The following is a 15274-nucleotide window of genomic DNA, read 5'->3' as shown; positions in this document are numbered from 1 at the left end:
ATGGCCGAGCGTGTTATGTATATTCATCGACCGCGCGCAGCTGAATGCCCGAACGTTCCCTATCGGGGTATACGCGCATATAGGAAGACGCATTTACGCAGTTACTCAGGGCGCTGTTTATCGACACTGTTGCTGTATCGAGGCTGACTCCCGGGATGCAAATGACACCCGTATATCACGTCGATAGTACACGTCCGTAGACAAAGGACCAAGGTACTTACCCGTCGGCGCGCGCGCGCGCGCGAAGCGGACCTCTCCGAGTGCAGCGATGAGGCGACGAAAACGCTGGGCCGCTCCGTTGCCGTTGTCTTTATCGATGCTTCTTCTAACGCGCTGAGTATCGACTGCTAGGAATTTCTCTGCGATTCGGGAAACTGTGGGAAAAGGAGACAGATAACTGGGACGAAGGATGGAATTGAAATGCGTTCGATGTTTCAGGACAGTGACGAATTTTCGTTGAGATACGCGCGCCAGAATATGGGGCTGTCATCTTTCACTACTGAAAAATAATCGTGATATCTGCACGAAGTATAAGTAATTGAATGAAACAAAGAACAATAAAAAACGAAACAAAGTACTTGGCATTTTCAGTTTTCGCGCAGAGTCTCTTCGAGATTAACCAAGTTCGATAACAATAACTTATCAATTTCCACTTTATACAGTAAAAAATTTAATACCAATGAAAGTCTACTCTATATAAATTTTGTGTTAAAATAACACATTCATCGTGTTACTTGTTGACATTTAGAAATGTTATATCAACATTTTTTACAATGTATGTTTACAATAATGTAAAAATAACTTGTAAAAAATGTTGATATAACATTTCTAAATGTCAACACGTAATACGATGAATGAGTTATTTTAACACAAAATTTAGAGTGGACTTTCATTGACACTTGGTACACATAATTTTTTACTGTGTATCCACGCAGAGCGGGCTGGATCTTAAAATAGATTCGATCAAATATCTGATCGTTCAATTAAAAATGTGACGGTTGTCGAGGCGAAACATTATGCAGATACGCGATCCAATTTCTTTCGTGCGGATTTTTAAACGGGAAAAAAATGGACGCGCGCGTGCGTCGCAGCCGGCTGTAGAGTTGGCGGAGTGGAATAAGAATCCTCATCCGTATGTCTCTCACAAATAATCGTTATTTCTTCTCCTTTAATTGTCTTAGGAATTCTGGTACAATTGGATCCAACATAAACGGTAAATCGGTACTGCTCGTTTATATATACATTAATGGTACGTTCGATAGTTTAACATCCTTCGAGTAGTGTTCGCTAAGAGCATATTCGCTGATCGCTCGTGTGCTAACAAGTAATTGATCTCGTACAATCGGGTTGAACTTATTCGCTACCAGTCCATTCTCGTTTCCGTTTGCGACTCGGACGCGAGCCAATTGATCATTGCCCACGTCCGAGTCCCGTTTTTATATATATCTTTCCGGAATATACAGAAGCAGGATTAGCGGCACCCGCGTGCGCGAAAGCCATTTACAAGTACTAACGAGGACAGATCTCGTTCGGCGTATAAAAAAGCACGGGGGACGTGGTAACGGGGGATAGATGGATGGATGGATGAAGGTGCAGAGGGAAGAAGGGAGGGGGGGGGAAAGGGAGATGCGGTGGTGATTTTGCAGAACTCGTTCTCGTCGCCCGACGACGATCGCCGGAACGACTGTCGTCGAGGAAGCGTCTCGTCGGGAAACTCTTCTCCAGGAACGCATACAACTACGTTCGCGCCTTCTCCTCGTCGTAACGGAGACCTCACGGTCTCCGCCACCCAGATATTAGGCTCAGGGGTGCGCAAAATTCCATCGCGCTCCGTGCCGGAGTATATTTGACCTCTTCGTCGTTCAGCAAAATTCCTAATATTACCATGGCGCGCGCACCTTTTTCCCCCCTGTAATTTAGTTTGAAAGTAAGTTACTCTTTGGCGACTCGGAGGGATTAATATTTAATATGCTCACACCTCGGTGCCCAGCGTGCTGCGTATCGGGAGAAAAGTGTAAAAACGCGGGCGAATAAAGTGAAGAGTTTCAGTTTTGTGCACCCCTGGGTTCGCACAGGCAAACCGTGAACGCGATAATCGCGATCGGAAATCGGATTTTTCTTATTTACAAAGGCTGTGCCGCGTCTTTGCTAATTTTATTTTATTTTTGTTGTCGAGAATCGTTTTCTAATTTTGTTCGATGGCTGATTCCGCTCGGTGGTTCAGATGATCTATTTCGACTGTATCGATTGATTCTGCTCAGCACGATAATCATGGAAACCAAACATATTTATACTGCGTTTTCTATTAACGTTTCCCTTTTTTCCGAGATTCTCATTGATCATTTTTTTTTTTAAGGGAAAGTTCACTCGCTGAAGCGCGTCGAGAATTTTTTTTGGCAGACCACAATCATCGATACTATTGATTGATGACAAAAGTCTCGTGTAACGACTGCGTTTTAGATGATGAAGCACTCAATCGATCTAAGAGTGTGAATTAGTAAGAGTTACATCATGGTTCTTAATCATGCCGAAGAGAGTTACAGCGATCGTTTATCGTTACATTCAAGAAGGTATATGTACAGTACGGCTATTCGTGGGTCGATCGTACTGCTGATAATGCGTATCCGAGACGTATCGAAGGGCGATATTCGGCACGAAAGTTGTTTCTGCTCGAACGGAAAGATAAAGCGGATAAGAACCGTCGAGGAAATTTCCTTCTATTTTCTAATACTGTTTCAGTTTCTACCGTTTTCATGTCACTCGCGTTCGTGTAATATTTAAAATCCATCGCATTTTACAATGTGATATGAGAAACAATATTTATTTTTGAATTCGAAAATAAATATGTGTAACAGAAGTAAAAAACCAACAATAGAATAGAATTATATAATTAAGCTTACAGATGTCAAGTTATTTTAGAATTACTCCAAAACCTTTGCACAGCATGTTATATGTAAATGTACCAATAGAAACGTATTTATTACAAAAAAGAGAAGAGCCTATAGCTTATTATTGGTAAGTAGTTACGTGTACTTATTTTTACACATTGGCCTAGTTTGCACCGATCACTCGATACGCGTATTAAATAGTAAATAACTTATAGTAAATTAGTTTTATTATTGGCTACTCGGTTCAAATATACTAATAGATATTTGATACGCGTATCAAGAGATCGGTGTAAACACTGTAAACTAGGCCAGTGACTTGACTTTCCGACAGATCCAAATACGAAATGCATTTCGTAACACGAGCACCACATATAATTTTCTAGCTGTTCGCTGGAAACAATGCCATCGGAAATCTCAATAAATAAACGAATCATCAGAATAGAGCTTTTTCGCGATTTTTCCGATCGTCGATAACTCTGTCCTTCTCGCGGATGACATACTTATTTAGCGATGTCACTTATATCCTTTGAAAATATAGTTGTAATGTCGTTCCACGTCGCGCGCCGCAATCGCGTTTGCATACGCGCCTCGGATTCCTCTCGCTACGCCACGACCGACCCACTCGCGATCGAAGATCTATGAAGACGTATACACGGATAGACCAGTACGATACGATTCTTTAATTACTTAAAGCTTAACGTTATCTTAGCGAGCGCGCGAGTATACGCGTGCATTGTCCCTCGCGCGCGTCATCCGCGCCGCGCTTTCCCCGTCGCCGGGAACACCATTTTTTCTCGCTTCCGTATAGTTCCCGCACTCAACGTCAACCTGTCCGCTTAGCAGCACGACGTGTCCAGGTCGATGTGTCCAGCTCCACGCGGGATATCTTCCAGTTATCCGGTCGCGGTGAAAATCTCGTGCCGGATGCGCACTCGGACGTGCGGATAATTCCGAGAAATCGAATCGCGCGATGTGGAAGCAGATTGAGGATATATTCAAGGACACGTCGAGACGCAGATTATAGGTCTCGGATACCTGATCCGCGAGCTCTGAAATCGACGCGCCTGAAGTCGTAACTCGAAATCCGGAGGCTTTCTATCGCGTCGAAATCAGCGAAATCCCTGCACACCGAGGACTTAGCACGAGCATCGAATTAATCGTAGCCGCGGTATCGTGCGCCACCGTGAGGGCTTCCGTGTTTCTCCGGAATAAACTTTCCGTCACTTTCCGCGACCGATATATTTCCCGGGGTCGACGCTGCTCTCGGATGCCGCAACTGAACGCTGGAATGGAACTTTATTCGAAGAACATTCCGGGCGCGTCAGCTGCTTGCGTTAAATGCGACCGCACAGTCGACCGTCGACGTGATATAATTTTGATCATCTCGGATGGGAATGCAATTAATTTGATATATATTTAATACGTGCGGAATATGACAGATTAAACGATCAAATTGCGACGACACTCTTAACAGGAAGAGTTAAAAAGAGGAATTAATATTATGTACGCGCGAATGAGTCTCTGCGCATAAAAGTAAAATCCAAGCAGTTTTGATTTGGCTGTGAGAGAAAATAATCGCGTAGAATTAATATCTCTAATTAAATATGCGTATTGAACGCGCCGCGTCAGCATAATATAGCGAGAAAATATATATATCAGCTCAACTCTGTATCGACCACGCCGATATTTCCCTCTCGCGAACGACGGTACGTCGAGCTTATAGTTATATAACTTATCGAGTCTATCATACACGCACACGGATACGCGCGACGGGTCTCGGTGGCCGTAGAGAGGATCGACGACCCTCGGGCTCGTAAATTCGGCGTCCTGAGATGCAAATGGGACGCCCGGCCCGGGCGAAACTGCGGGCGTCGTCCTCCCTTTTGCCAAACTACGAATTCCGCACGGCCCGAGCCGCATAATTCAGAGATACTTCAGTGGCTTTTTCGTCTTTCGCGAAAGGCGAAAATCGATTATTGTCATAGCCGATTCCGTTAGCTAGTTCCGTAGTGGGCGGCGGGCACACGTTTGAGGTGAAATATTTATATTCGTCGAAACTTTCGCGTGAGAATCAAACTGAAAGAGAGCGCTGGAGGCCCCCGCGGCGAGAAAAGTTACGGTCTTAGTAAGTAGCCCGAAAGAGTGATGTACAATTTACAATAATACATTAGATTCATAACATTTTGTCGTATCTGCGCAATTTATTTTTCTCGCCGGTGCATGCCTTCAATAACGCTGCAGAGATAAAAATTAGCCGCATATTTTACCTTTTGCAAAGATATAGAATGATTATTTTGCACGTTGAAACAGGTCAAAATACATACTTTAAATTTGGCATCTAAATGTCCTAACAGCAAAAATAATATTCTAATATAAAATATGATATTGTGCAACGTGTGTACGAGATATGCGCGTCTGCAATTGAAAAAATTGCATTCAGACGCCGGTGACGCAAAGTTTTCCAGGCAGGCAAGTCGGAGTGCACGCATCCGGCGGCTTACGAGACATTCGTATGACGCAGAGCGCGTGTATATAGATATCTCGGAAGTTTGCGCGAGTGAGGATAAGTACGACGAACCTCAAAATATTTGTTCTCTTCGGGGGAAGAAGCGATACCGCATCCGGCGACCAGAAATTGAGTGAAATTCCACCCGGTAGTTTTGCCCGGCGTATCTGGGTCGTTGGTTAGTCTGACCGGACATGAAAACACATCGGTTCTTACCTCTCGAGATCCACGACAGTCAGCTGCGTTCGCCAATAAATCTCCACATCTACGCGATCGCCCCGGGGGAAGGGGGGGGGGAAGAAATGCTAATTCCCCTGTCGCAAATGTTGACGTAAGAGAAAATCATTCGTCCTCGTCGAAACGCGTTTAGAATGATTCGTTCGTCCTTCGGAATGTCGCTCGTATACTCTCAAGGAGAATTCACGTCGTCCAATTTACACATCCCCGAATTCGCTCGTCGTCTCGCATTTACGGATTGTTGTTCTCGATTGTTGTAGCGCAATTCTCGTCGTGCGGCGAGACATAGGACACGCGGGACACAGTAGTGTTGCTTTAACTTTAAGGAAACGCGAGCCGGGGCCGGACAGGGCCGGCCGGATTCTTGCTCCGGAAGCGAGAGCAAAGCCAGCGAAACTCTCTTACCGCGCGGTTGTTGTTAACGGTGCCGCTCATCGTCTTCTCTTTCGTCTCTTTCGGCTCTCCGCGCACTTTTCCACCCCGGCGAGAGCCGATCGCACTATACGGAAAGAAGATCGAGTTGATTTATAGAGTCTGGCAGGTGATGGTTAGCGTGGATGGTGCTCCCGTTCCCCTCCTCCTCTCCTGGCCTCTCTCTCTCTCTCTCTCTCGCATCACCCTCTCGTCGTCGCGCGTCGCCCCGTTCTCGCTTGGGTGAAACTTTCGGCCGTTACTCTCTTACTGCAGCGCCTCGTGATCGACCAGTCACCTTGCGAAGGAGCCGGCGTGCAGGAGCAACAGGAGCAACGCGAGCGTCCTCGTGGCCGCGCCGCTGTTGCTGGAGTTCCCGTGCTGCATGGCCGCCGGATGCTCCCCTGAAACCCAAGAAAGCCGCATACACATAAATTATTTTGCAGACGGGGACTAGGCGGTCAGGGATGCGGCGAATGGAAAATTTACATCACCGCCTGTGCTTCCCGTTTTCTTCCTCTATCTCATTTCTCTTTCGCGCTTCTCGAGAAACTTGTGTGCATGAGAAATAACTACGGCATGAGGCGGCCCAGAATTCCGATCTTCATTTTGGTCATAGATTTTGCAACGAGTTTTGAACTCGAACGTCTTTGTAACATTTGACGACGCGCGAAACAAAAAAATTTGAAAAATATATATAGGCATGAGACCAATTAAACAACGAGCCAATTTAATCGCGCAGTTGTGCAATATGTATTTGTTTCATGGCCGGAAGCACTTTAGAATAAACTTCTGCATATATGCATATAATAATTAAAGCAATACTACGTTTAGAATAATCACGAATAATTAATCATGATTGTGTCAAATTAAAAAAGCTATTAGACCGCACATTAATTATTGCGATCAATAAATATTTGAGGATGTCACGATGAAAAACAAACATGGAATTTCGTTCCACGTACTAATTTTACAGATTGTGCTACAATTCGTAACAAGCAAAATGAAAGCGTATTATTGATCAATTTAAATATAAAGTATGCGATCGCGCGCGGTGTTATAAGGTCTTTTTATACTTTGACTTCACAATAAATTCATCATTCATAAATTAAATAATTCAGGAGCCGCAATCACATTTTTATCACTTGTTTAAAGTCATTCGAGACACAGGTAGGTAATAAAATATGAATAACGACAGCGTGATGAAAAAAAAACTAAAAACAAAAAAACTAGCATCTTTATCAAGTAGTCATGTGTGCTTCAACAGATATAAGGTTTTCCCAAAATGTTCGTGCACGCAGAAGCTGGAGATCCTCCGTCGTGTATCGATTTCATAGATAAATCAAATATTTAAGCGGACATTACGCTAGATATTGCAATAGCGCTACTGTTTGTCCCCCCGATCTCTCTCGTTCGCAACAAACGGCGAGATTCCCGAGAAACTGAGATTCCGTCCAAATGTTGACGCCAGCGGCGTTTCCGCGTCGCGTGTTTCTCAAGAGTTTGCCCGTAACTGTATAACGGCGTAAACGCGTAAAAGTAAACCGCGCAAACACGCGCGACACGTTAGAATTAAACTTCCAATCTCTCTCCGCCGGGGAGGTATAGATACCTGGAAATCCTCCAGAGAACCTTAGAGCGAGAACCCTCAGGTACCGTATCGGTAATCACTTACTGGTTAGCTCAAACTTGCCCGTCGAAATTACAAGAGTTCTTCGCGTAGTTCTTACGCGGCGAGACGAACCTAAGTGCCTTATTCGAGTGCAATGCTGAAGTTATTATTAATGCAGCATGTTGTGCGCGGGTATCGTGAAAGTTCATTATCGCGGCGTACGTTTCGAAGTAGCAGATGAGAGATACTTAAGTGCATTATTTATGCAGTTTCTTAGCGATATTAAATTGCAACCAGGTTTCCCCTCATTGCACGCAGGAGCGATGAGTTGCCTTACCAAGATTTGCGCTAATGAACTTGAGGCCTATATTTAATAAGAATCATACCTCGTGCTCTAAGAGGAAAAATCGTAATAGAATAAAGTAACATTGTTGAAGTTGATATAAATAATTTACTTAAATATTTATTTATTTATTTATTTATTTATTTATTAAAGATAATTTTCTCAACCCCTACGTTTTTTTTACTAACTTAATTTAGTAAGAAATTTTTAGTAACGCGGTGTAAGTATATATACCACCAAGGTGTTTTTTTCAAATACGAGAATATATTTATAATCATAGGCTACATCTTAAGAAACAAAATTTAGTTAAAAAATATAGTAATAAAATTTCGAAATAAATAATTTTTTTTATCGGGTGAATATTTGTTCATTAAGGTTGTAACATCCATATATTATGGTTGCAACATCCATATAGTAGCTACCCTCACTAATTGTAAGGTTAGGGCAACTATATGGAAACCATAGGTCACACTTCCAGAGTACTATGGTTTCCATAACCCTTTTGTATGGATGGGCAAAAATTAACAGCATTATTCTGTTGTAGCAACCGTAACTTTTTCTCCGTGGAACATAAATATCCTGCATTTTCTAACTCCTGGTTTTTTCACGATCGGTACACGGAGAGAATTTTCTCTTAAAATTTACCCTGAAATCATGGTAGTTGTGGGACAACATATGTACCACCAAAAATTTTATGCGAGCTATTCTGATTAATATATCTACCATAATAACAAATATGAATATCTATTACATTAAAATATAAAATATGTTTGATTAATTTTACTAAAATATATCTAGAAAATTTCAATAATTTTTCAAACTTTACCAATCTGCTTGGTAATTTTTATCACGTTGTTTGTAAAATGTCTTTTGTATATTTTAAAAATTCCTTGGTTGCCAAGTTGTTCCAAGTTTGTAGTAAATTTAAGGGTAAAAAAATTCTCGCCATGTAACATGAATAAAAAACTACTGACGAATCTTCATACACCGTGTATAAAGCGCAACAGCGTGGTTTCCCTGGAACAAATTCTCCGAAAGAATGTTGTAACCGTCTATGCAACAGCTCGTTCGACACTGATCGAGGCTGAGAGGGCATGCCGAAACTTGACCGGAGATTGATGCAAGAACATCGCGCCGCGCCGGTAAGGATCAACGAAAAGGATCAAACGGCGTTCGTGCTCGAGCTCGAAGAGGGTCGAATTTCTTTCACCCCCGTACGGCTCCCTCCCCTGCGTGCATCCATCCAAGGGGGATGGATTTCTGCTCCGGAACGTATTTTTTTCTCTTCCACCGAGACGTCCGTCTGGTAGCGCGAGCTAATTTACGACTCGCAATTCGACGAACGACCGCGCGGCCGCAAGAAGCGCTCATTTTTCAGCGAAAACGAGCATCAGCGTCTCGGGGAAAAAAATGAGACAGAGAGGAAGGGGAGGAAGAGAAAAAGAGCGACTCGCAAGACGACAACCCGCGGAAGTAAATCGACAGCAAACACGAGAGGGGATAAAATTGCCTGGGGGCTTTTCGGTGGTAGACGACATCGACGATACACACTTCACACCTTAGCGAGATGCTGATGTAACGCAACAAGACGTGTGGTGCTGAGTGTGCTTGCATAAGTTGAAAATGCACGGCGTGCGTCATCGTGTGACGTGGCGGTGTTTAGGATTTTAATTTATTGTGTGTACGAGAGAGCGAAAGCGTATGAGGTCATATCATCCATTTATCTTTTCCTTCTGCTGCTTTATATTATACAAGCATGATTTTTTGGCTTTTTTTATGGAGTTCTTAAAAGCATCGTAATAAATAACATTGAATGTAACATAAATTCTTGACTTAATTTGAATGCATTAATGAAAAATACAACACAATAACTGCGAAACTGTAATATCTCACAAAAATCATTCGTGTAATAGCTGTCTTCCCAGAATTCTTTTTGCTTACTACAATTAGAATAAAAATAAAGTATTAACATGGTCAAAATTACATAAACTAGAGTTGCAATACCGTTTTTAGAATAATGAAAAAAATGAATTGAAAAATAATTGTAACTAAAAATCCCTAGAAACGCGCGTTACTGTTGTCGCAATAATTTTTATTAATGCCATCGTAAAATGAGAAATAATTACATTATCAATAATACTGCTGAAAAATATTAAAGTTTCATCATATACTTGCCATAATATCACAATTACGTAATTGCATTCAATTAGCTCAAACGTTAATAAAAAATACCTTCTTGTATCCGCGCAGTCATACGGATTGGAAGGCCGAGGCGAGAGACTTCACTTTTACTTTTAACGAGAAGTGTCTTATTATTGGAAGAAACTCGATGAAGCGAGACTCCTTATATAGTACAAAAACATAACTTATTATCTTTATTCATAAGACATTAAAATGTCTCATGTAAAACGTATGCGGAGCATCGTCTAGCCATATACTCATTATTCTCTAATTCTAATGCTTAGTCTGTAAAAACATAAGAAAGAAACAAAAAGTAAATTGTTAGTCTGAGTGCACCAGTTATTACATTTTGTACACCGCAATTTCGCACCACTATGAGTCTATTAACGGCGCGTTTTAATATGAACAAAGATGATCGACGCTGATAAAAATCGACGGATAAATACGTTTTAAAATTAAACAAAACTCGAATGCGACGGTGTGCGGGATAAAATAACGAATTTCCAAAGTGGATATAAGAAAATACTACGGATTATTTGGAACAGCCCGGGGTGAATTTTGAATCTAGCAATAAGATCATTACGCGGTTACGCTATACGTTCCCCTAAGTATTCACGAAAACCGACCGCCCTTCTCAAAATGCTTTTATTATAAAATTCTCTTATTGCTTATACGGCGGCGGTAATTATTCCAGTATTTTTACAGGTGTTACGTTACCGCTGAAGTTGCATAACACTCGCCACGTAATATCGGCCGAGCTCTTGAATCGCGAGCGTTAGTAACAACGGATAACGCGGCTGACGTTGATAAATTAACCCGCAGTCAAGGGGTAATAGCCGAAGAAGAGAAAATCCCCAATCTCGATACGATGACGATGACGGTCGCGCGCTCGCGAATTCTTGATACGCGCACCAGGTCGAGAAATTCGCCCGTCAGATCGATCTCGAAACTTTTCATTTTGACGTTCGCGCAAATCGAGTTCGTTGGACCGTATAATAAATTTAAACGCGCGCAACAGAAACATTATACAATATGCCTTCCGGTCACTCGCGCCATTTGATTTTGATGTTTTTAAAGCGTACACGGCCACGCTTTATGCAAATAATATGATAAACACCGTATGGAGAGCATTATTGCCCGAAATTCCATTATTTTTGTCGCGAAATGAAGCACGCCTTACTCCTCGAGGGCACCGCAACGCGCTGATGCAATTATTTCCGACCACGCCAAGCGACGTTAAGTTAAATATTCGACGTGCAGCACTGTGCAGATAGTTAAACATAGTTAAACTTTAACCCGTTCATTCTAGAGTCTTGATTATAAATTAAAATAGATTATTATTACAATTTGCAGAGTATTTCTCGAGGCATGTAGTCGGACATTTTCGAGAAATCGGGAGTATCGTCTTTGACCAATTTCCTTTGCAAAACTTTGCAATATCTGTACAAAGGGCCTTACACCAAATACAGATTGATGCTAAATTCGCTGCAACGTAATGCGAGCAATCGGTCATAAAAGTAGACTTCGGCCGCGCCAGCATAATCGAGTTTCACGCGAAGATCCAATCAAATTCGATTAATCGCCAGGATTGGCAATTTACCGACGTACGCTATTTGCAGCCGCATTAGCGCCTCTGTGGCGATTGTGTGCCCGTATATCCAAAGGCTAGGCTCAGATGTACGGGACCAATTAGCAAATCAGCTGTCACCAATGTTTACACGTGACTGATGAAGGCGGCGATATCTCGCGGCGGTAGCGCACGAATCTAACATATGGGTATACATAATGGCGAAATCAAGCGACCGAAAATTCTCGGGCGGATTCAGCGTGCGGTGCCAGCGAAATCCCCTACATTTTAAGTCAGCCCGTTTTAGCCGCGCGCAAGCGAAACGCTGATTTCATTATACGACACTCATCGTGTGTTGCACCTTCATACGTGAGGTATGTAACCGTCAGTTAAATGGATTCGCTCGCGCGGGGGCACACCGACCGACGTCTGTCGCGAATTGAGGAAAATTGGGAAAAAATTCTGTTAAATTCAACGGGATGTCGATTATTAGAATCCACGGATACTCCGACAGTCCTATAATTTGCGCGATAACGTTCGGTCGTTTTTGCACGTTTCTTTGCACGTTTTCGCAAACGACATTAAGGATGCATTCTAAAATTACGTCGACATGCTAAATCACAGTCGGTTCTGTTCACTAAAGCGAATTTCAGCCGCAAACGTACCTATAACTCGGCGCGCGATGTAAAAGTTTTACCCCGACGCGTAATTAGCATTAAACTACTTTACATTAATGAAAATTGTTTGCGGGGCAAAATGGGAATTAATTTTCTCGCCCCGGATTGTTGCTCGGCGTTTCGTGTAACAAAGGAGCGCAATCAAAACGCGAGAAACGTCATCGGAGATGCAACACACAAATCTCCGCGGAAAAACACCGGCTAGTTTCGCGACAATGCCCGCTTAACCGCAGGCGCGCACCGCTTAATAAACCGCGCGAGTTATACTCGCCTCGCTCGCCTCTCGGGCCGAGAGAGCGTTCGCTTTTTATAAATGTTTCCGCGACTTTCGAAGTACGGCCGGCGCGCGGCCGCTTAAATCACGGCCGAACTTCCGGGAGCGCGCCTGGGGCACGCTTCATGCTTTGCGTCCTTGAAAGTAAAATATATCCTACCTGCACGGCTACCTACTCGACCTCCCTGATCTCTGGCCGCCAACCGGGGGTCTCCTCCCCTTATGAAAATCTCGATCATAAAGCTCGTCGAAGTAGTTTTCCCCCCCCCCCCGCTACACCGGGGGTGTGCCGCGCCGCGGTAATCCCATTAAGGCGGCCTGATTTGCAGCAACGCGACTGCCAGGACGAGAAAAGAACGAGAGGGTGGGTGGGCACCGCACTTACTTATAGCGCAACGCGCGGGGGGCTTGCGGCAGCTGCCAAGAATTATTGCGCGTTTTTTACGCGACATTAGCGAGCGGGCATCCGGCCCCCGACGACGAATAGGCGGGCGCGTTAATACAATGTAACCACCGCGTATAGGGCACACTGCGTCACGAACGAGCTTGTAACGCCCGTCGACCTCCTCCGGGCTATTCATCTCGAAAGGAGGAAGCGCCGTCGAGGTTCCAGGAAGAAGGAAAACCCGACCGCGTCGGTGCGCCGTTAACTTCGTCCTCGCGGTAAGCCTGAATGGGGTAGCTATACGCACGTATGTTCGTCCGCTGTATCCCGCAACGGACCATACATACGCAAGGGATAATGAAACTCGAGCTTCGAGGAATCTCCCCCTTCCCCCCCCCATTCGGCCGTGATCGAATTGAAATATCGAAATATCGAATTCGTCCGTGAATTAAATTCAATCGCAAAAATATAATCCCAGCTATTAAAATACGAGCGTCTCGAATGGAGTGTCGCTTTTGTTCAACTTGAAATCCCCGCGACTCGCATTCCTGATATTTTAATGTAGAACGCGGAAATGTAAAATTCATTCAGTCGTCACGATAATGAAACATTTCTCTATCTTGAATAAAAAAAACTCAATTAGAGAGCCGTCATAGGAGACGTGACGTTTCCGTTGATTATGAAAACTGATATTTTTCCATGTTTAAATATGTCGAGAGAAACTACCGGGACTCGGTACGTTACGTTACGTCACGTCAGGAACGAATGTAAGTCACGGATCAATGATCCTTTCAGAGAAATGATTACCCTGCGAAGTGCAGTTTGTACGGGCCGGGCGGGGTAGAGCAGCAAAGCCACGTACATACGTGAACGCAATCCGGCGCTTTCTCCTTGTCTAGCCCCGTGCCGGGAGAGCTGGCCCGGGTTTCCCGGCTATCGTTACGACGCGGTGGAAGCTCATTGCTACAGTTAACGCAAAGAATTCTCGGAACCGCGCGTGCAATTATATAGTTTCCACTGCGAATCGATCGCGGCACGTAAATAAGCCGTGCATGCCGCCGTGTTTCCGTCCCGGGTAATTCGCGCGTGAGTTACAGGACGAAAACCTGAGAAACGCACGTGTGATCTTGAAAAATTGCCTACCGTAACGTATCATCAGTTAAATGAAAGTTTTTCGCGAGTTTTTCTATTCTTGCTATATTCTAGTCTTGGAGAATAATCCATGTGCCCGCTATAATTGGTCCACGAACGTTTTGAGCAATTAAGGAATATCCAATATTGCATGTAGGTACGTTAAAAATTACATGAAAGAAGATTAAAATATTATAGAATGTCACAGATGTCATGTTTTTGCGACGAGAAGCACAGATCTGCTTCTCAATGCAGTAAAACAATGCTACTAATATCTTTCGTAACAAGCTATGAAAATTGTACCGAAAATAGAGTGACAGTTACTAAAATTCACGATTAAGTTAAGATTGGATAGAGCGTTTTGATAAATCACGGTTGACAGATGAATAGACGATATGTTATCGCAAATAATAGAATATTTCTTTCCTATCTATCTCCGTCCGCGTATTTATTTTATCCCCAAATGTGCCGATGACATTTCTAGGGAAGGATTTTTAGAGAAAATTCACCTCTCGCATCTCGTGCAAATCGTGACAAATGCATGGTTGCATCTGGGCGGAATTCTTTTTGTTCGCCGCGATGTAATGGAACGAAGATCTAATTTCGCGCGTTGCGCGCCACGAGTCGACGTAGATAGATCCGATTGGGCGACTTAGCGCAAACCGCAAATGGCCGGGACGATCAATCTCCATCGAACCTATTTCGTCCGGATATCGCCGGGCGTTTCGCGCCGGTGACGTTAAAGTTTGATTACTCAACTATGAATAGTCGGAATGACACGAATACCTGAGGTGTCAACGAAACGCACGCTTGAGAAACACGCTCGTTCCGATTCGATAAAAGCCTCCTTTCGATATCTCTTTTCTTCGCGCTTATGTAATTTTTTTTTTTTTTTTTTTGGTCGATCCGTCGCTCCACCTCTCGGTAATATTGCGTTATGTGCAAAAGCGGAGCCGTTTGTAGCTCGAGTTCGGGTATGGATTTCAGAGCATCTGTCGACGTATCGCATTCACAGTTATCGAATGACACAATGCACATACGCGTAATTTGAGCTATTGCGGT

At 43.5% G+C, this 15274-nt stretch overlaps 1 protein-coding gene across 2 annotated transcripts in view; it reads right to left on the bottom strand.

The window, feature by feature from the left end:
- Positions 1-1133: 1133 nt before the first annotated feature.
- Positions 1134-15274, bottom strand: part of LOC143905852 (opioid-binding protein/cell adhesion molecule homolog) — a 225127-nt gene continuing 210986 nt past the window's right edge. For both annotated transcript variants that reach the window (XM_077421485.1, XM_077421484.1), the window contains exon 7: positions 1134-6446. In XM_077421485.1, coding sequence (XP_077277611.1) covers positions 6337-6446 — 110 coding nt within the window. In that variant the 3' untranslated portion in view covers positions 1134-6336. The remainder of the gene's footprint in view (positions 6447-15274) is intronic.

Source organism: Temnothorax americanus, unplaced genomic scaffold (assembly GCF_048541705.1).
Source record: "Temnothorax americanus isolate GAGA-0224 unplaced genomic scaffold, ASM4854170v1 Scaffold68, whole genome shotgun sequence".
NCBI classification, from domain to species: Eukaryota; Metazoa; Arthropoda; class Insecta; order Hymenoptera; family Formicidae; genus Temnothorax; species Temnothorax americanus.
This window is presented reverse-complemented; position numbering and strand designations above follow the sequence as displayed.